This window comes from Ostrinia nubilalis, chromosome 14 (genome assembly GCF_963855985.1).
Source record: "Ostrinia nubilalis chromosome 14, ilOstNubi1.1, whole genome shotgun sequence".
Taxonomy (NCBI): Eukaryota; Metazoa; Arthropoda; class Insecta; order Lepidoptera; family Crambidae; genus Ostrinia; species Ostrinia nubilalis.
Genome location: NC_087101.1, coordinates 5,888,751 through 5,912,213, shown reverse-complemented (window position 1 = coordinate 5,912,213; position 23,463 = coordinate 5,888,751). Strand labels below are relative to the sequence as shown.

The 23,463-nt window shown below is 36.1% G+C and overlaps 1 protein-coding gene across 1 annotated transcript; it reads left to right on the top strand.

The window, feature by feature from the left end:
* Window positions 1-1,802: 1,802 nt before the first annotated feature.
* On the top strand, window positions 1,803-23,455 carry LOC135078306 (immunoglobulin superfamily member 10-like). The gene is made up of 8 exons (XM_063972905.1): window positions 1,803-2,052; window positions 11,818-11,974; window positions 12,752-12,906; window positions 13,203-13,342; window positions 13,849-13,989; window positions 14,295-14,429; window positions 23,027-23,167; window positions 23,213-23,455. Exons 1-8 carry the CDS (start codon window positions 1,995-1,997, stop codon window positions 23,453-23,455), a joined length of 1,170 nt encoding a protein of 389 aa, XP_063828975.1. The 5' UTR covers window positions 1,803-1,994.
* The last annotated feature ends 8 nt before the right edge of the window (window positions 23,456-23,463 follow it).

Below are 23,463 nucleotides of genomic sequence, written 5' to 3'. Positions count from 1 at the left end.
GTTATAATGTCGGCAACTCTGTATCACTGACTTGTAACTTTCAAACAGTATGAATAATAAGGGCACCACATTGGTTTTCTTTCTGAAAAAAGGCTTTCACTTTTAGTACTAACCCTTTAGCACTATTTCATTGAAATAAAAATACAATAAACGCACAGAAGACTGAAATTGAGTCAACTGACGTGACATTTATAATTTGTTGACATTATGACAGTTTGACAAGACTAGGGATTGAAAAAGTTTTAATTGAAAAAGTAAAATGACAATTTATTAAACGATTCACAAGGATATAATCGATTAAAAATATTTATAAAATGTTCTGATACTTGCCTGTAGCGATTATCCAATCCTGGTTTCTACTGAAAAACTACCTCGTGGCAAGATTTTAATAAAATAATAAAATCTTTATCTTCTCTTTCACAATCTATAAAAGTTCATTTGGTCTATTATTATACATGTGCTATGAATGAGGGTTTTCGCGATTGAAAAATCCGCGAGATGGCAATACGTAGACGCGAGGTCCAAATGCTGCATGATTGGTGGATATCTGTCAATGTCATGTCAAAAATAACCAATCATGCAGCATTTGGACCTCACGTCTACGTATTGCCATCTGGCGGATTTTTCAATCGCGAAAACCCTCATTGGCATAGATTATGAGAGACTGGCAACTATACTAGGTTGATATATGTTTCTCACACTTCAACTGGCATTGGATTCAACATCGGATTCTGACACTTTTACAGTTATGATACCATGAATATCAGTTTATGGTCCGAATTATTTTTATTTTATTTACGACCTTCGACCAGTTGGACACTTTAGATAGCTTCTTGTAATAGTGTCAATATCTTTTTAGCTTTTAACGCAAATCTAGTCTTCAAAGCAGTTTAATCGATTTATTTTATTTTCAAAATCGATATTTTATTGTCTATGATGGCCGCAGGAACATCACTATACATGGACTCCCAGCAATAAAGTACGGTAATGCCTCGTACAGATTTTATCGGCAAAAATTATGGAACTTGATAGGTTTTAGACCATGCCACGCACCAAAACGTCCGGAAGTTGTAATAGTATTATAGAATAAACGTTAAAAGACTTATTTATTTAATTTTTCAATGCTTAAGTGTCCATTAGAATGAAAGGGTGCTTAATGTATTAAAAAAAATAGAAAATAATTATGATGGGTTAATGTTTTTGGGCGGTTTTTAGGCGGTTTCTGACAATGTCCTTTATTAATTGAAAAATGTTATTATAATCTGACGGACTTTCTAAGTGACAAATTTTGATTTACTTCTTAATATTTTTTTTCCATTTAATTGATTTAATCTGATTATGCAACATTGACTTTAACTTTAATTTGATTTGATTGATTATGCAGTATTATTGTAATTGATATTTTTTTTTAATTTAATTTGTACACCGCAAAGGTACGACATGTTGATACAATTTTAAATGCTGACTTAACACCTTATGTACACATGTTTGAACAAATAAATGTATCTTTATCAATCTTTATCTTTAGCATAAGAAACTAAACAATTCTAACGCTAACGGACACTGTCATATAATCCTATGTTAATTTAGTCAAATTGCACATGCTAAGCTGTCACCACAATTACTTGAATTGGTAATTACCTCCTACGGTGAACGCTCACTCAAAGGCGTTGTTCTATTACAGCCAACGGTTGCTGCACCATAAAGAATGACATTCCGCTCTATTATGGAGACCTCTAAAAATAAGCGTGATGTTTACAGTCCACTGTGCGGCCCATTTCTGAACATACAGTTAACGAGCAAGTGGCGCGGGCAACACGCCTTTGCCGCATCCGCGTTACAGACCAAAAACACAAATCAATTAGGACGTGTTTCGGAACGCTCTCGATCCGAATTTCGAACGCATTTGAATAAAAAAGGCGCGAAAGTAGCATGGACAACGAGTTCTTTTGTTGAAAAAATATTTTGTGTTTGTTTTTGTAATTTATTAGTTGATGATCATGAAGCGAGAAGCCATTATTTCGTTCGCGATTGCTGTTTTGGTGTGGGAAAGTGAGTTGTGACTTTATTACTTGCATTTTGTATTTTTGGCTAATTGTGTAATTTGTCTTAATGACAAAATTAATTAGAAAATATTTTTATGTAGGTATGTTTATGTATCCCTATTAAATTAAACTTCACTCGGTGTGTATATTTTAATAACAATTTCAGTTTAAAAGGCCAAACTTTTTGGTTAATTTTCTTTAATACTTCATTTTGAAGCTAAATTAATTTAGTTTGTAGGCCGTCCAGGTTTTAATACTATAGCTAAAAGTTCTATTGCCATTTAATTTATATTTTGTGGTTTGTAAAAATAGCATTAAACTTCTCAAATAAAATAAATCTTTTAAATTAAAACAATAATATTGTATGTAAAAACTATTAGTGTCAATGATTTACACAAACTAGGCAATGGAGATTTATTTATTTGTGATAAAATTAAAGTTTGGTAAAATAATTGATGAAGAAAATAAATACTACTTATCAACAATCCAAGACTTGAAAGACATTTTTTATGCATGTCGTTTATAAGTGAGTAGTCGTCTTTAAGATTATAGAGTTAGGTAGTAGGTACTTTCAATATATTACTGATAAAAACCGTCATTATAATCCATATTTCTTGTACAAAATGTAGGTTTTTTTAATATTTACCTGCAATATTATCACATAATTATTTTTTGTCCAATACAAACATAAACAAATAACTATTCAGAATGTATTACTAGTAACTAGTCGTCAATGGCGTCTGTATGACAGTATAATGAGTCGATAAATCTCGCGGCGTGTTTAGTCTCAGCCTGCGTCTGCTGAGAACAAAGCGACTTAATAGTTACGTAATTGTTGTAGATACACGCTCATTCCAGATCGTAGACCTGGAGCTAGGATCCATGCTTCTTACGGTAATGTGTTGCTATGGGAAATAGTGAATCGTTTTATTAGTTATTCAGCAAGTTTGATGTCAATGTATGTAATTTGAACAGCAAAATCTTTACCCATAAGGTTCTACAGCGTATACTTAATCCAGTTAATTAATACCTACTTACACTGTATGTAGTTTGTATAATAGGAAGAATTTCAGACTAGGTAACGGTTTTTAAGATAATGTTACAAAAATAAAGTAAAATTTTGTCAAAATGCACCTGAACATTTCTGGATTTGAAGTGGCATTTTTCACTTGTTAGAAAACTTTGGACATTCGCGAGTTTTTCCACCTAACCTGGGGGGACTTAATTTTTTTATACATACCTACTATTGTAGTTCTAGTTGTTTATAATCCAGCCCTCTCTCGGACACTCAAAACATTCTCCCTGTATAATAAAATATTTAAATAGAGAAGTCCTTGAAACGACGCAATCAGGGTCATATCCTGTTTAATAGCAACGTCACTGTAAATAAAAAATAAGAACTAGATTCCCATAGTAGTCATTGTTAGAACTGTGTCAATCAATGGCATAGTGATGTGACACCTCTTGTGTATGACACCGGAATAGATTTGACATTTCTGAGAGTAGAAGTTTCGACGCGTACTTGACTACTTAGTCACTAATTCCAAGATTTCCAAGACAAGTCAAGGTAACACAGCTACGCTTCAATGACTACAAAAACCGTGATAATTGTGCACATACTTGTTAGGTGTAGTGTCTACACTTATTTGTGTCTATTTTTGAACACACTTTTTTTAGGTAACACTTTAGATGTTGATACTTTGATGATATAAAAAGATAGAGGTCTCTTTTATTATAAATATGTTATATTAAAATAAATTTACCATGCCCAACTAATTTCATCTATTTAACACTAATTCAGCCACTTTTTATGTTCAAAGGAGTAACTTATTTCAATCATATGATTTGATAAATAAATTATGGAAAAAAAAACATAATGAGACTTGAACTTTCGCTTGTTGATTAGGTAACTCTTCTCTCATTTCGACTTAAAGACAATGATTTTTCTAAGTATTACCTATGTATAATGTAATGATGTACCACTAATCAATGCATGCATTTCCCTCTCAGCAATTCTGAATAGGTTTTTGTAAGGCTTCCTTCCTACAGAGCAATCATCCCTCAGTAGTACGGGTTCAATATTGATTGCTGCTACCGATTGCCCTTTGACGGGATATGCTAACCACAAAAATTACGACCACAGTACGGACCGGTAAGTATAGGATCCAAACTTAATTAAGTTTCTTCCTTCTACAGCAAATGACATTTTATATTCTTATTTTATTAGCTGTTATCAATTTTTCTTATGAATATGAAGAAATTATTATAATAGTCGGTACCTTCCTACCAAAGAATGTAATCGGTGTGTACATACATAAATAATAAAATACCAACCGAATTGAGAACCTCCTCCTTTTTTGAAGTCAGTTAAAAAAAGACCTTAGACTGATTACGGTTCCTACCTGCCTAGAGCATCGATTATTACTGATGTGCCTAGAGTGTCTATAATATCTCTGTTGAAAACTAATGTAGGTAATAGCTAAGTTATACATAATATTAATAGGTTTTACATATTATGTAAGTAGATACATATGTATACCTACGTACGATAAGGATTTACAAAGAACGTAATAATTGCAATCATCTCTTGGTATTACAAGTAGAGTAATAATTATGCTCGATTATTAACCACTATTTTCTCAAAGAAAGATCTGTGGCTAAATTACTGTTGTTATTATTTTTACTCCCACAGTTTTTCTCGAGAAAGGTAACTAAGATGATCGTAATACATATTTATGAGAATAATAACTAGTAATGGTACAGCTAACATAAGAATAAAAGCTGATCGTTTCATAAAAGGTTGACCTTGTATATTTATAGAAAGATTGTTTATCTTTTAATGATCAGAAATCTTTCATGAATAGTTTTGTATGAAGTCGACATCCTTCTACACGTGTTTTATATTAATATATTATCTTTATCATAATTACTCGTACACGTGTTATTTTAACCTGTAGGTAGGTAAGCGATTACGGTAGAAAATAAGGAAGCTTTCTGATATTCATTTCACTGACAGGGTAATAAATATCCGGTAATCACGTGCGTAGAGTTATTTAATTTTCTCCCGTGGAAAAATATATGAAACATACTCGTAAGAACATTGAGTTTGGTGCTAAGAAAGTGCTCATAGTTTTAACTGTCCAAACTGCCATATGAAAGCAGCCTGTCCCTCTTTCTATGTGCCATAACGATTATTTAAAAGCATAACAGAGAGACAACCATCCAGCAGCAATTTGATGCGAGCCACCAACCATTTGAGCTCGTTAGGAGCGTACCAATTCCGAAAATTATTCCCGCATTGATGTCATGGTGGAGCCAAATAGGTTGGATAGACAAGCTCGTGTTGGTATGCGGTGAATGTTACTTTTATTCTTTGGAATTAAGCGATAAATGTAGACTTGCAGAGATTTTTTTTTACTTCAAACTCAAATCTATAATGTATACATATAGGTAGATTAAGTAAGTGTAGGTAACCCAGGCCTTTTCAAGGCGAGAGTGAATAGGCACTTACAGGGCAGATATGTACCATCCTAGACTGCATCCCACTTACCACCAGGTGCGATTGGGGTCAAATACCTGCCTCGTTATGCATAAAAAAAGTTCTATTATGTAGGACCAAATTTTCAGAAATTCTGGATCCTTTACGGTTTTTGATACTCACCTTATCTTCTTTCTTTTTAATCAAAAAACGATTTGTTGGACAAGGGCCTCCTTCAAGGATTTCCTCAATGAGCACCCTTGCGCTGCCCGCATCGAAGTGTTTCCCATCAATCATTGTTATGTAATCGGTCTTTGGTGGACCGACGACCAGACGAAGGTAGCGGGAAGGCGCTGGATGCAGGCCGCTACCAACCGTGCGATGTGGAAGTCATTGGGGGAGGCCTATGTTCAGCAGTGGACGTCCTGTGGTTGAAATGATGATGATGATGATGATGAATCGGTCTTTTGTAAACGGGTCTATTCCCACTCGCAAATGACACCATCTTATGTGTCAAATAGTAAAAGCTAACTTAGTCCTAGGATACAAACTGTATTAAATAAATTGATTTTCAAGAAAAAGTAGGTAGGTATATCTATACCTATATCCAGGTCCACATTTAGCGGCAACATCAAAGAACTAGTCTAAGTTTTTAACGATCTCATTATAATATGTTTGAAGAACGAAATTATACTTGATGATTAACTTGAAACATTCAACTCAAGCGGAAATCCTCTTCGAAGGACATTATTCCTAACTTTACTCCCAACTTTATGTGCATTATCATCGGGCCAAGTCCCAAATTTGTTCAATTGGATAATGTGAGTTCGTCTGCATAAGAAATCTTGTACAGGACATTGTCTTTGTTTGTTTTATTAAATGTTATTACGTTATTGTCACTACGAACTTTTACGTGGTGAAGACGATGAAAGTGTTTAAGCTTATAACAGAACGTTTTTACATTTGAGCTTCGTGGAATCTTTTTGGATTTTATACTTAAATCAACCTCAATAGACCTGTATGTAGGTTTTATTTAATATAATCCGGTGTTAACTGTAATAATAATAATTATCGCGTGACATTGAAAACTACAATTAATTAGTGTTGATGAAAATCTATTAATCACTTTAGATTGAATAGGATTTTCAGTGTTGTCACGGGCTTTAGCGGTACATTTTCCACCGTTACAATGTATTTACAGTGCTATCTTAGCTCCAACCATGAAACCTAATGTATTTGCTTGGTATAATTATGTTGTCTTAGTCGCTAACTAGCAGGTAATGACGACACACTGTCGACGCTCCAAGGCAAGGCATTATTAAGGGCATATTAATAGATTTATAATGAGTAAAAAGACTAATATTATGCGAAGATATAAGTACTTCATAGTTATAACGCTTTGTAGGTCCTGAGAATCACTTTGACATCGTTTGGTTTAACTTCTCTGTTATTCAACATGGAACTTTACAAAACTAATCGATCATCGTAACTCTTATCAATGTTTTAAAGCAAACAAAATATCTAGTCTAGAGTTGTAAGCTAACATTGTTTTTTTTAACAATAGTGTGATGCGTTTATAATCAAAACGATACCCACCTAATACCTACATTTTTTCACACGAAAATGTTTTTATTAAATATACATCACTCTAGCTTTCACAAAGTACGCGTAATATTGTAACTATGTACCTAGCTATGTTTATACATATAACTATAGGTAAGTACTGTAAGATTCTTAGTACATAGTCAAACTCCTAGAAAGCCAGGTTCAACAACGCCGACCACAAATTGGTCCCGAACATGACGCCCGGTTAGTCTCTGCCTCGGTGTCTTGAAATTAACACGACTTTAATTAAATTGCCTCTTCGTCCTACACTGGAAGGTAAGGCATATGGTTAGGGAAGGTAATATCAATTGCCCTCTATGTACTTATGTAACTTATTTATCTCCAGAGAAATAACAAAGAACGAAGAAATATTCACGCCTATAAACGAAATTACTATTTTTGAAATCAAAACTTACAAATATCCTATGAAGATTTTAAATCTTGTATTCGATGTTAAACATTCGTTCGGGAAAATTCTCTTAGCAACGTTGTCTGTCTATACTAATATTACAAAGAGGTAAAGTTTGTGTGTTTGTATATTTGTTAAATTGTAAGGGGTAATCTCGGGATCAACTGAACAGATTTTAAAAGCTAACTTGTGAAACATTCGGCTTTATTCGGATATTTTTTCAGATGTATCACGAATTTGATTGGGCCTTTTCGCGGAACGCTATGTTTGCCGATTCCATCGCGATCCGTTGCTGGCACTACACTATACTTTTTTATATCTCTGGTATGTAAGCCAGGTGCCGACGCACCTGTCAAAATAAATATTCCCTTTTAAAGCGAAAAATTGTGGAGAAAATCTATGCTAAAAGTTTTTCATCCAAGCCGATATTGAACAAAGAATTGTGAATTTCAATGAATACGTTTATGGAATGGTCCTAAATATGAATAGAAAGAATTCGTTACATAATAAATATTATTTAATACTTTCACCATTTCAGAGTAATGTGTTTTAGCAATTTAGAATATAGAGCTAGGTCAAACGCAAACGCATTTTTATAAAACCTACCGCACAATGTTTCGATTTCTTCATAAGTCATACACATATCGTAAGTTCGATATGGTTTCTTATTCTGCATCTCCGCTAGATTTCCCATAAAAGGGAACGTGGGCCTCCCCACGTTTTCCATGTGATAATACCGACGCAGGGGAGAAATAACATTAAATCGCATACCGCCCCGATACTTTCACTAACGAACCGATAATTCAAGGGGATGTTTTCCCTTAGATTCACAATTTTTACGAGAGCACTCATTGTCCGAAGTGTTTTTGTTCCTCTTTAAGGTAATGAGAAGAGGAAAACGATGTTTACAGTTCGCGCTCACTTTAAGTACTGTTGTCTCAATAGGTACTTAGTTGGGCATTTAAATAGGCAAAAGATTCCGGATCACTTTACTGACATAAAAGTAATACTTAATAATCTATAACTATTTATTGCCAATTGCTTCATATTAAAATGTGTGATAGTATAGATTAATATCTACACCCAACATCGATTTAGAATGATAATATTACAATTAAAATTGAATAAATAAAAAATATTGGTGATCCCCAAAAATATATTTTCATCCAATAATTTGTACAGCAACTGTGATACTTAACTGAAAAGCAACAATGGAAAATACCTATTTATTTTATTATCTATGATTAAAATTTACAGACAGAAAACATAAAAGGTAACAAAGCGTCTAAAAAATAGGTTCATTTACAAATGTTCGCGCGTATGTTAGGTTTCATCTGTGAATAGAGCACCGATGTGTCTGATAACCTCTATTGTCATTGCCGAACACCTTTCAACCTCAGGTTTGCTGAATAATGGATGTTGAATTGTGTTGATATTATTACCTACTTACATTATTTAGCTCAGTTTTCAGAAAATTTGCGTGAAAATTATTCTATAGATAAGTAGGTACTACGTACTACGTACGGTACCTCTCAAGAACAACATTTTGGCTATTATTATAACGAGATTACAAAGAGAATTAATCATTTATCAATTTTGTAATAAAGTAGGTACCTAATCTCTATAGGAAATCTACCACAAGAAATCTTTTAGAATCATTACATTACCAAAATTATGTATCCCGAACTAAAAAGTACTCTACCTTACGAAAGGGTCATGTATGCATTCATAATTCAACTGTTTATCACATAAACTTGCGATTGTGCAACATTTGAAAATATGCAAAACAAAACAGACAATGCGGTTAATAGTTTCGACCTTGCGTCCCACTAAAGTCGTTTAATTCGCGACATACATATTTATTCACACCACTCGGTTTGTTGTAACTCGACGTCCTGAAATCCGTCATCTTGAACAAAAATAGCTGTGATATCAGACACACGTGTGTGGTCTAATAATTAAGCTAGGCTTATGAGACGTAGGCTCAATGTATTTTGGGATTATTGGACAAACTCTAATTAAAAAGTTAGTCCTACCTACTACGGAATTCGCTACGACCGCTACGCGAGTTACCAAGACTGTGTTGTCAAGCCCAAATGTACCGATATTTACGACTTCCGAATGTCGCTCTATAAAATCTGTAAACCGATCGAATTGTTAGATAGAAATATTTGTATGCAAATTGCGCTCATATACAGTTAAACTTGTCACGTGCCGCAAAATCAAATACAATGGATGGTTTAATCATAGACTAATCAGGTCACTACGACCACCAGATTGAAAATTATTACTTTTCTGTATCAGTATCAAACGCTGTACTATTTGAAATTCCTACCAATGTATTTATAATGTAACTTTTAAATAAATAGATATTTAAGTTTCAACTCGAGTCATAAGCCTTTCAAAATACCGTACACATAATCAATACGTGCTCATTTTTAAGCAAAAGCATCTAATAACATAGATGTTAGAGGTCACATTCATACATCTTTCTTCATTTCGCCCTTCGTCGTCCAGACTGTCATTTGTTTATGTCCTTTTGCCAGGATCAGGTTTCAGACAGTTAAACCCACGTGGCAATTGAACAAATTGAGTTTACGGACCTGATTTAAGGCTCAGATAACTCACGATCACGTCATAAGAGTAAAAAGTGCGATGACCGTATGCTGAACAGCTGATTTGATTGCGATTTTAGTGAGATCTTTATTGTGATTTCTTTTGTTTTCCTGAACGAAACGTGTTGATTTCGAATTGTATACTCGTAGTACTTACTTCGTTTTATGATTGCCATAAACTATTTATGAGAGTAATTAAATCGGGATTAAGGGAAACAGTGCAATCAAATTGAAGTGTAGTTAGATATCAAAAAGTTATTGCCTACTAAAACTATTTCAAACACTACTATCACAAATCGCAATGTCATGTACATTTTACTAATTATGTTTGGATTCTGCGCAATGATAGAAATTTTTACTAAGTTAATATTATTTCTGAGAACAGCCTTTCCACAAGTCTGGCTTTGACTTATAAAATAAATATTATAGTTCCAATTCATTTGTAGAAACTCAATTCGAGTCAGTGAAATTTTGATTTAGAAAGCTTATATTTTCGTTCTCAGGTTTACAGTAATTTTAATAATGTTAAGAAAGTTATGAACATGTACACGTCAGGGTTCATCATTAAGTTACCCAAGGTTCCACACACTCCTTAAAACACCATTATGTAACCCCGGTCTGATAACGTAGCTCGAACGCTACGCTACGTTACCGCTTCATTCGAGTCTCGAGATCGCTATCTCTGACGCTGAGTTTCGGCAAACTTAAATAGGATTGTTACGAAGAAAACTCGCCCAATCTTCCACCTGACAACTGAAATTAAGGTTTGATGTACCAACTCAAATTGGATGTACGTGTAGCTGAAGGTACATTTCTACTAAAGTATAAGTAATCGAACTTCCTGACTTTAGCCGTCAGATTTATTCGAAAAGAACTGCTTTTTCACTTGCGTGATTTATGTTTATCTCCTAATACATAACATACATAATATTCTCGTGTATGATGTCGGTTGTATGTAAATGGAAATTGAACACCTTAAAATGTTTTTTCATAATAATCATGCATCCACTATTTCTTCTACGTTGCTTTCTTTAAATGAGTATTAAAATCCTATCGGAGAAAATATACCTACTTCCCATTTGGTTTATTACCGAATCCAGCCATGAACCTCTTTAATTTAATGAAGATTGTACTGAGCTCGCACTAATTACATACCTTGACTTCATCTTTATTTACAGGACATAAATAAGATGGTAACAAACGTGACTAAGTTTCATCCGCCACTTCTCAATACCAGCCGATATTTTGTCCTGAAGTGGTGGTAGAAGTGTATTAAATAAATAAATAAATAAATATCCTTGGACATTTTACACTGCGCCTCTAGTCCCAAACTAAGCAAAGCTTGTACTATGGGTACTAGACGACGGGATAAACATACCTAAATACTTTTTTTTTTTTGTAAATACATACATATTATACATAGAAAACACCCAGACCCGTCACAGAAATTAAAATTCATCATTTCAATTTCTGCCCGGCCGGGAATCGAACCCGGGACCTCTCGTCATAGTAGTCCGTTCTGAACCACTACACCAAACGGCCGACTATTGCCTGAGTTTGTTCCGCCACTTCTCAGCACTAGCTGACCTAGAAGCTGTATTGACACGTTTATAAGTGCCCTGAGAAAGACCTACTAATTACTGAATTTGGCGATTTTCTCAACAGAATCTCAAGCGTGCTTCCACGAGTCGATCGAGCGCGAGATGATATACGAGAAGACTGGCACGCCCTACTACCTGGAGTGCACCTGCAACGAGCCAGGGTACGACACCAGCTACATCACCTGGCTGGACAACAACGACACTGTGGTACGGGAGCAGCGGTGGGTACTAAGTTTGCTAAGATATTTAAATAGGGATGTTTCCTGAGTAAAAAAGCAAGTTTTAATTAGTCCGTCAGTTAACTTATCAAAAAATACTCGACACGTATTTTTCACTTTTTCAAAGTAATGAAAATTTAAAGAGAAAAAACGCACCAAAGTTCAAAAGAAGAGGGCCGTGACGTCAATGAGTGCTTAAAAGTGCAGCACTTTGTGACGTCGCGCGGAACTTCAACGCACCATAACTTTGTGATTATTTGTTTGATTGACAATTAAAAAATATACGTGTCCAATATTTTTTAATATTAAAATAGACGGACTAAAAAATTTTTTTTAGGAAACTAGCCTATTATAGGGCAGAGCTTCTCACACCGTGCGTCACGCACGTCGACCTGTGGCGTCGCGGCATAGTTCCAGGGATGTCACGAGACGATCGAAAATAAATGTAGAAAAAGAGAGAGTAGCAATTTCCAAACATGAGAAGCTATATTCCGAAAAGCAAGCACATCCTTCTCATTAGTAGCCATTCAATAAGTATCTCACGTAAAACCGTAGTAAACGTAAACGTTAAACCGTAATTATACTGGGTAATAAATAGTAGAAGTTGTTCATAATCGTGAGCCAAATTCAAGCTTTTTATGATGAAAATAATGTGATTTGTACTATCGCGATGGATTTTTGAGTGTACTAGTTCTTTTCGTAGTACCTACCTCCTCTATTAATTTTATGACAACCTATGATGTGCTTTGCGTGCTGTTAATCTAATACTGTTTCCATAAGACCAGGTATAGAACATAGTGTGTTCACGGTGACAGACCACCACACCGTCAGCCTGAACATCCCCTACTTGAGCAAGAAGACGTCGGGCACGTACAAATGTCAGACGAACTTCGAAGGGAACAAGTACATACAGACGTACCATATCACAGCATACGGCAAGTATTTCTCGTAGTAAATAAAAATAAATCTAAATCATTTACGCAAGTTGATTTTTTTTCTTTATACGATTTACCAGTAAAATAACTATTCGGTCACTTGATTTAAAAAAGCTAAACCTAGAGACCTCAAACTTGGGAATTTCTTTATAAAGAAAATATCGTTTGAACGTCTCATAAAAAAAGCTTCAATTGACTAATGTTCTTGGTCCGATTCCCTATCAAGTATATAAACTTATTTACCTTTTGTTGGTATTTTTGTGTAACTTGTTCTAAAATGCCGTATTCCTCTACAGATCCCATCACAATAAACCCTCCAGTGAAACAGTTTTTGCTGCTGGGCAACAGATCTCTAATTCGGTGCGAGGTGCACGCCGAACCCGACGCCAATTTGATTGTCACCTGGCACAAAGTTGAGGGGGATAGACTCGTGCAGGTATCAATTTTATTATGAATCTTATTACTACAGCTGAACGCGAGTTTTTGAAGCCTAGGTCAGGTAAATTAGGAAAAATTACAAGATGTACTTCAAACTATTATTGTGTTTTGGTGTGGTTTTGGTTTGGCTTGGAGTATCCATAATATCAGTATTCTTTTACGTATATTTCAATGACAATTAAAATAAAGAATATGTTGTGGGCTTATTGCTACAACTTACTGACCAAAATCAAATAAATAAGAAATCAGTAAATCAACTTTTTCTGATGCCTTTTGAAAAGCTAGAAGAAATGATTTATAATTTTCAAATTAGAAGAAATGAGTTACGAGTACCTATAAGTAAATCCGTACGAATGAATTCGATCATGGTAAAAACTGCATAGCACTTGATATTTTCAGTTAATGATTTCTTGCAATAAGCTAACGATGTATACTTTTGAATAAGACTCCTTCCGACTTTCAAGAATCTTTTTAAAGACTTTCTTTTACATTTGTTTCTTACAGATAAATACAGATGCAACTTACACTATCATGCCTGAAGGGCTCTACATAAACAAAGTGGAGGAAAAGGACAAAGGAATATACAGCTGCGCCGTGCTGGAGAGCAAAACAATGGATGAAGTGGATATTAATATTTATACAGAGGTACGTTCATATGTTTTATTTATTTACTTGAGAATTTTGCAAGTTAGAAATAAATTATTTTTGTTATCCTACTATCTAAATATATGTAAGGCTGTCTTTACACGTGTGGATCATAGAAAATAGTATTGGCAACAAAGCTTGGACATCTTCACATTGGCTCTGACCGGACAGGACTGGTATAATATCCAATGTGTGGACGCCTTACGAAATTAACTGACCAACGTTGGTACGAGCGTTTGCGGCAACGTGTAGCGCCGGTGTTCGGCACTTTTGTAAATAAATAAATAATAATATCAAATTTTCAGATAATAACAAAGCCAGTAATCAAAAGAGTCAAAGCGGTGCCGGAGTCAACAGTGGTAGTGGGTGACCGGTTAGTGCTGGAGTGTGATGCAGAAGGCACTCCTCACCCGGAGTACATCTGGAGGAAGGTAGACGAGGTGAGCTAGCGCTGGTATTCTCAGCAGCATCATCATCATCATCATCATCAGGTCATTTAGTTTCCACTGCAGGGCCAGGATGCCAGGGTCTACAGCTTGATCTCCAGTGAAAACCCAAACAGTGAAGTTCTACTTTGTCCCTAGGGAAAGTTAAACTTTTATTGGACCCATAACGAAATGAGGGCTATCGTTTTAGCGCTCACCAGTTAGCGCCACTGTAGAGCAAGGTCCTGTCACTTGCTAGTAGCGAAGACAGTGGCACCAACTGGTGAGCGTTAAAGTGGTAGGAGGACTATCGCATTTGCACTCATCAAGATGGCGCCACTGTAGAGTAAGGTCCTGTCAATCGCCAGGGGTGCCAACTGTTAAGTATAAAACCGATAGCGCTCATTGTTTATAGTCGACTATGATTAAACTGAAATTCACGAAGGCAAACAAAAACAAAAACAGGCAAAAACTCTTACTTTATGTCTGGATGAAAATAGACGAAGTGAGCTATTGCTAGTAGTCTCATCATCATCAGCATCTAGCCATTAGCTTAGTCTCCACTGCTCGAGCACATCCCTCTCTTATATAAATATAGGATTTGGGACCCGGATGACGGAGTCGATTTCGATACTCGTACGAATCCCAATCGAGTCAACTTGGAACACAAGTTCTAAATTCGCTCGGTAAAATGTTGCTGTCGATAAATAAAACAATGTAGGATTGTATCATGAAACTGAATACAAAGTTGAGTGAGTTAGTTAAACGACGAATAGCTGCATAAGACAACTGACGTTTTCTTCAGAGTTCTTTACTTTGTCTTTCTCGAAAAACTTTGTATCTAACTTTGGCTCACGACTTCATCCGCATAGATTTTTTTAATAACAGGCCTGAATCTGTTTTGGAGTGAAGATTTTTACACAACTGTAAGTTCAAAACTCAGAAAGAGGTACACTACCACCACATTTTAATGTTGCAATAAGTTTTAAAATAGGTACACAATAAAAGGATAAGAGGGACAATTTAGTACAAATCTAAATCTAACTCTATAGCTTGCCTTATAGAAAGTTAATTTGAAAAATTTGATTAATTAAATCTTGAAACTAAGGTTTTGCTTTACACCTTTTGCTCTTATGCAGTTGCAATAGGTACGCATTTGCAATTAAAATTTTGCTGGCTCTACATCTCAGATATCTAGATCTATTAATCATCACATTGAGTCTCACAATAAATAATGCTTCAATCAATGTAAGCCCTCAGTCGACTATTTGCGATGTTATGAACTGAGTTACATAAATAGCTCGCAATCATTGAGTCATGACATTTATTCTGCTCGTGTTTTGGGTTAATGGTCAATAAAATTGCCGCGCACTGTTCAACATAGTAGATATATTAGCTTTTATGGTGAAACCACAGAGTTAGAAAATGCAGCGGTAGAGCTTTGTGGTTTGATATAAAACTTATTGGCTTTAGCAAATAATTACTACTGTACAAGTGTTTACAAGAACAAAGTTCGTAAAACTACCAATAGATGGCGCTGTGCTTACTTAGCTCTCGCAAGTGAAGTATTCGGAGGGCCCTTTATATAGTAAAATCTGTTTGTATGAAATCGACTATCTTTGGAACAATATACCGTTGTTTGCGAAGTTGGCTTTTATTTAGCCTAGCATTCCCTCGACTGGACCTGGGGTGTGTACATGGTCCTTCGAGCTCCGGTAAGGTGTGCCAGACCTCATCCGGATGGGAAAGTCGTTCTGACGGTGACGCAAATTTTGGAGCATTAAGGCGGTGTGTGGTGCACTGGAGGTGCCTATCTGGTGGTGCCTGTCTGGAGGAGCAGCACCCTGAGGAGTTGGAGCTGCTGCAGCAGGGGTCCGAGCTTGGTGGCGAATCCGGCTTTGGACTTCGGGACGGTGCTGGTGCTGATGCTGGTGAGGTGCCGTCAGGAGCCAGTTCAGGTGCCAGAAAAGGACAACTGACCAGTGACGTCACGCGCGAGTGAGTGACAAGGACAAAAACTGTGAGTGTTGAATTATTTTCTTATTGGTCGAGTCAAGCAAAATTGAACTCTATAGCTTCGTGGTAAATAACTTTAAAACTTGGAAGTGATATTAAAATACGATAAGTAGTGAAGTGAATCGGAAACGCGAATTTGAACCTTATTTGTTTGGAAGAATAAACTTTGAAGATTTAGTTATAATTTGAAGATCATTGGGACTTTGAAAATTTGTGTGCATGTTTAGTATTAACTTAGGCTAATTTTAAGAAAAATTTGTTCCGACGGGGAACCTATGCCCGATTTTGGTTAGATTTTTATTGAAAAAACACTTAGAAATATTTTAGTAATTTTTAACATAGTAAAGTTTTAATGTGTTTTACACTTAGAAAATTTTACACTTGTCTTTGATAGAAGTTATAGTTTGATTGTGTTTAAGTTTCTGGAGTTTCAAACCCCGTTATTTTAAAGGTTTATTAATTGCATTTGTTTATAATATTAATTATTAAATATGGATTCGGAAATTAATTTGCAAGTGGATACTTATGATAAAATTTATAAAGCTAAAAAGAATTATAATAAATCTCCTAAAGAGCGAATAACAGAGGCTTATTGTAAAACAAGATTGGAGTCATTAGAGGAACTATGGGCTGAGTTTGCGAAAAATCATAGGTCACTTATTAGAAAATATGGTGCCGCATTAAAATCTCATGAATATTCACAGAAGGATGTTTATGATTTAGCAGAGGAGATATACACTGATTATAAAACCGAGCTTAGGTCTACTATAGAGTCATTTTCGAAATCAAAATCTGCTAGAACTGAAGTTAGAGAGAAACATCATGATTCTAAAGCTGAATCATTTAAGTTACCTAAAATAGTTATCCCTAATTTTTCTGGGAAATACACGGAATGGATCACATTCCGAGATTTGTTTATCTCGTTAATTCATAATAACTCGAATTTAGATAACGTACAAAAGATGCACTATTTGAAAAGTTCACTCACTGGCGAAGCTGAGCAGTTACTCAGGCAGATTCCGATATCTGAAGCTAATTATGATCGTTGTTGGGCTCAGTTGAAATCGAGGTACGATAATAAGCGCTATCTATCTCATTATATTTTGAAACGATTGCTTAGCCAAAAGAATATTGTAAACGAATCTGCGACGGCTTTAAAAGAATTAATTGATACCACCAACGATTGCTTGAGCGGGTTAGCTAATTTGGGTATAGACATTAGGAATTGGGACATAATTATTATACATATTTTATGTTTGAAACTGGATGCAGAATCTAGAAAACAGTGGGAGTTTAATATTACACAAAGTACTCCATCTGAGGAATTACCTAAGTACGAACAATTTACTGAGTTTTTGACGAACAGATACAGAGCACTAGAGTTTTTAGACAACAAAGTAGTTTCAAATAGATATCAGTCACATAACAATTTCAATGCAAATAATAATATTGTAAAATTTAAAGCTATGCATACTTCTATTGGAATTCAATGTGTATTTTGTTCAGAGGCTCACAAGTTGAGTGCTTGTAGAAGATTTTCGAATGAAACTGTGGACCATCGTCGTAATTTCATTCAATCAAACAGTTTGTGTTACAATTGTTTAGGTTCAAATCATGGTGCGAAGACTTGTCTCGTTAGTCAAAAGTGTAAAATATGCCATCGTAAACATCACACACTACTACATCCAAAAAATGCAGAGAACGCGCAGTCTAATGTTGTTAAGGTTGAGTCAGAGGGAAAAGATAGTCCACCAAAGGGGCCTTATGAGGCAGGTAAATCAAATAAAACATCAACGGTGGTTTCATGTAACGTCTCGACAGGTAATGTAAAACAAGTATTGTTAGCGACGGCGCTAATCAATACTGAGTCGAGAAATGGGAACAACTACATGTTGAGAGCCTTATTAGATCAAGGCTCTCAAGGAAACTTCGTTACAGAATCGGCTGTAAATGATTTGAAATTGAGAAAAACACCAATTCATGGTAAGATTTTGGGAGTGGGTGGAGATAAAGGATTAGTCTCAAAAGCGAAAGTGACCATAAAGGTTAAATCTAGGTTAGACCCTAATTGGAGTGTCACGGTGAATGCGTACGTTCTGAAATCTATTACTTCTTTCCTCCCTAGTAGGAAAATAGATCAATTAGATTACTCAGAATTCCAAGGCATAGAACTCGCTGAACAGAATACAACCGACCCAATAAAATAGACATATTATTGGGTGTGGAAGTATTTAGTCAGATAATCCAGGAAGGTATACGAAAGGGATCAAACGGAACGCTCCTTGCTCAATCCACGAGCTTGGGTTGGATTTTATCGGGAACGGTGAAACTACCAACTTATCAAAACGCAGAAACATTATCGTTGCATTGCCAGTTACAAGAAAGCGATGAACTGTTGAAAAAGTTTTGGGAGTTGGAAAATGGCATGAGTCTCACAAAGGAACAAAACTACACAGAAGAAGAAAGAAAATGTGAAGAATTTTATGTTAAAACAACTACTAGAGATAAAGAAGGAAGGTACATCGTGAAATTGCCTTTTAAGACAGAAAACCCAGAGTGCAAAAGAGGAGAGACGAGAAGTATAGCTCTACAAAGATTAAAAGGGTTGGAAAAAAGATTCGAAAAAGATAACAAATTCAAAGAAAGTTATAAGGCCGTAATAAATGAGTATTTGGAAATGGGACACATGATCGAAGTACTGGAACCAGACTTGGAAAGAGAAGAATCAGTATATTTACCACACCACGCAGTTGTTCGAGAGGACAAGGATACTACTAAGCTCAGAGTAGTATTTAATGCCTCTCAGGTAGGAAAAAATGGAGTATCACTGAATGAAAACCTCATGGTGGGACCAACCATTCAGCCAGACTTGAGACATTTAGTGATGAAGTGGAGATTGTCGTACATTTGTCTTACAGCAGATATTGTTAAAATGTATCGACAAATAAAGGTACACGAAGATGACACTAACTTTCAAAGATTGGTATGGAGAAATAACCCTAATGAGGCAATCAAAGATTACAAACTTGTTAGAGTGACTTTCGGTACTGCTTCAGCTCCATTTTTAGCAGTTCGAACGCTTCAACAAGTGGCAAAGGATGAAGGTCTTAATTATCCTTTAGCAGTGGATAAAGTTAAAGAAAACTTCTACATGGATGACATGATGAGCGGTTGTGAATCTGTAACAGAAGGAATAGAATTATATACACAAATGAAAAGTTTACTAAATAAAGCGGGATTCAGATTACAGAAGTGGGCGAGTAATGACGAAGAATTGTTAAAAATGATTAAGAGCAGGGAAAATGAACAGGAAAACGGGAAGGAAAAAGAGGAATGTAAGGATGGGATAACAATAAAAATGGATGAAGTAATAAAAATTTTGGGACTTACCTGGGAACGGCACAGTGATCATTTCCGATATAAAGTTGATCTTCCAGAACTACTACCACCTATTACTAAAAGAAAAATAATAGCAGATATATCACGCCTATTCGATCCCTTAGGTTGGGTTACACCATGTATAATCATAGCAAAGGTGTTGATACAAAAGTTGTGGATAGCGGGGATTGATTGGGATGATGAAGCACCTAGTAAAATACTGCAGGAATGGTGTACTTACCGGGAAGACCTGAAAAGCATAAGCGAAGTGAAGATTCCTAGATGGCTTGGAACGAGATTAAATGACGTCAAGAGGGAACTCCATGGGTTCTGCGACGCCTCGAAGGTAGCATACGCCGCTGTGGTATACATCCGAACTATTGATGCGGAAGGGAATATCCATGTGTCGTTGGTAACAGCAAAATCTAAAGTGGCACCTATCAAACAAGTGTCTATACCAAGGCTGGAATTATGCGGAGCTGTAGAGCTTACAAGATTAATGCTGGAGACGTCTAAGGTTCTAAATATTGAACATACAAACCTGCATGCATGGACGGATTCCACAATAGTTTTAGCCTGGTTAAACAGCTTGCCCAGCCGATGGAAGGTATTTGTAGCCAATCGCGTCTCTGAAATACTTACCAACTTAAATCCTAATCAGTGGTCACACGTAAGTACTCAGGAAAATCCAGCAGACTACGCATCCAGGGGAGTTACACCTTCAGAGCTGAAAAATAAATCACTGTGGTTAAATGGTCCGGAGTTTTTGATGACTAAAAATATAAATTACAAAAAACCTACAGAATTAACAACCGAAATAGAAGCCATCAAAGTTCACAACATAACAACTGAAGAAGATTTCTTCGAAAGATTTTCGAAACTGAGAAGATTAATAAGAGTAACAGCATACTGTCGAAGATTTTTACAAATGAAGAAGCCGAAATCTGAAAGAAAAGACAATGAGTATTTAACTACAAAGGAAATGGAAAAGGCGTTAGAAGTTTGCATAATAAGAGATCAAAAAATTAAATTTGAAGAAGAAATTGAAGCTATAAAAAAGAATATTCCAATTAAAAACAATTCATTCAAATCTCTAAATCCATTTATAGATGAAACAAATTTACTAAGAGTCGGTGGGAGATTAGAAAAATCTCATATGGCATCAAGTCGTAAGCATCCAATTGTCATGGCAAAGAGCTCTAAACTCACGGCCTTGCTGATTGCAGACGCTCATCATCAGACGTTACATGGCGGACCGCAGTTAACATTGAATTACTTACAGAACAAGTACTACATTATTGGAGCTAAACAATTAGTTAAAACCCATGTGAGAAAATGTGTTGATTGCGTGAAGAATAAAGGTCAGACTTACCAACAATTGATGGGACAGCTACCTGCAGTGAGGGTCACACCAGCTCGTCCTTTTTTACGAAGTGGAGTGGACTTTGCAGGTCCGATCCAAATCCGCACTACAAGGGGTCGGGGTTATAAGTCCTATAAAGGATACATATGTTTGTTCGTATGTATGGCGACCAAAGCCGTACATGTGGAGGCGGTCAGCGAACTTACATCGCATGGCTTTCTTCAAGCTTTTAAAAGATTCGTCGCCCGTAGGGGTCCTTGCTCAGATGTTTGGAGTGACAATGGCACGAACTTTGTGGGAGCAGCAGCAGAAATACAAAAGCTCTTCTCCAATGAGAAAGACAGTATCCTTCCAGAAATAGCTGAACAATTGGCCAACAACAATACAACCTGGCATTTTATCCCACCTCACGCGCCCAACTTCGGTGGACTATGGGAGGCTGGAATTAAATCCGTTAAGTTCCACCTCAAACGAGTCATTGGCAATTCTACCTTGACATACGAAGAAATGTCGACAGTGTTAGTACAGGTCGAAGCTTGCCTAAATTCGAGGCCTTTATCTAAGCTGGACGGAGATCAGGAAATTGAAGTGTTAACTCCAGGACATTTTCTTGTGGGTGAACCTCTAGTCACAGCACCAGATCGAAATTACGAGAACTCAAATATAAGCTCACTTAGACGATGGCAGTACACTCAACGTATGACTCAAGAATTCTGGCGTAAGTGGTCTAAAGAATATTTGAACCAATTCTTCCACAGATATAAATGGGCCACACAAGCCCCACAACCTAAAGTAGGAGACATAGTGTTGATTAAAGAGGATGGTCTTCCGCCATGCAGATGGTTTTATGGTAAAATTGTGGATGAACATCCAGGTCAAGATGGAATTACGAGGGTGGTCACAGTAAAGAGCAAAAACTCTTTGATAAAACGCCCTACAAATAAAATATGTGTTTTACCTGTAAGTGATTGAACTTACATTTATTATTTAAGTTTTCTGTTTATATTTTAAACTTGTTTTTTAGTTTTTCGGTTTATATTACTTTGTAATAATTGTTTTATTTTGTAAGCCCAGCAAAGATAAATTCTATTTAGCGCGACATTTTGACAAGGTATTTTTTTTAATTTCTTTTATAAGGACAATTACATCAATTTGTCCTTGGCGGGCAGTTAATGTACAAGTGTTTACAAGAACAAAGTTCGTAAAACTACCAATAGATGGCGCTGTGCTTACTTAGCTCTCGCAAGTGAAGTATTCGGAGGGCCCTTTATATAGTAAAATCTGTTTGTATGAAATCGACTATCTTTGGAACAATATACCGTTGTTTGCGAAGTTGGCTTTTATTTAGCCTAGCATTCCCTCGACTGGACCTGGGGTGTGTACAACTACTTATTACAAATACTAACTTTAGACAGCTAAGCATGAATGTAATGTAAGCAGCATCCACTAAGAACGGATATTAAACGACACCACGGGTGCACAGCCACGGGCAAACAGTTCTTTAGAAATACTGGATAATTGATTTTCTCGTTGTCCACATTTTACATTCAAGTCTTGCCTAGTTCTGGAACCTTGTAAAACGACTTATACCAGACCTATTAACTTACCCCCTTACTAATCAAAAGTTACATAGTTGTTGAACACTGTTTTAAAATGACATTTCCTTACTAAACTTCACTTTAAAACACTGTTCAACGAGGGTGTAAGTTTTATTAGTAAGGGGGTTAATATTTTTCTGCACATAATATCATGTAGGTTCTGTGATTACGACAGCAAATCATTTTTTACTTTATTGTGGAAAAATCGCACTTATTACAAGTACATAAGATACCACCATCATGTTTTATTCTTCTAGCCAGTGACAGAAAACCCTCCGCGATGGAAGCAGCAGATCAACGCACTCGTGATGGAAAGCATTCAGCCCCAAGACAGCGGCGTCTACGAGTGCGTGGCGCAGAGCAACGCGGGGGTCGTCTCCGAGACCATCGACATTCAGGTGAAATACACTTCTATGATGTTGTAATAAGATCGATATTGCTAGAAAGTATGCAGTCCCAAGACAGCGGCGTCTACGAGTGCGTGGCGCAGAGCAACGCCGGGTCGTCTCCGAGACCATCGACATTCAGGTGAATTACACTTCTATGGCATTGTGATAAGAGCGATATTGCTTGAAAGTATGCAGTCGCAAGACAGCGGGGTCTACGAGTGCGTGGCGCAGAGCAACGCCGGGGTCGTCTCCGAGACTATCGACATTCAGGTGAATTACACTTCTATGATGTTGTGATAAGAGCT

Coding starts and splice junctions, on each gene's coding strand:
- LOC135078306 (XM_063972905.1), top strand. CDS start 1,995: ATGATCATGAAGCGAGAAGCCATTATTTCGTTCGCGATTGCTGTTTTG. Junction 12,907..13,202: donor GTACCATATCACAGCATACG/GCAAGTATTTCT, acceptor ATTCCTCTACAG/ATCCCATCACAATAAACCCT. Junction 14,430..23,026: donor TCTGGAGGAAGGTAGACGAG/GTGAGCTAGCGC, acceptor TTATTCTTCTAG/CCAGTGACAGAAAACCCTCC.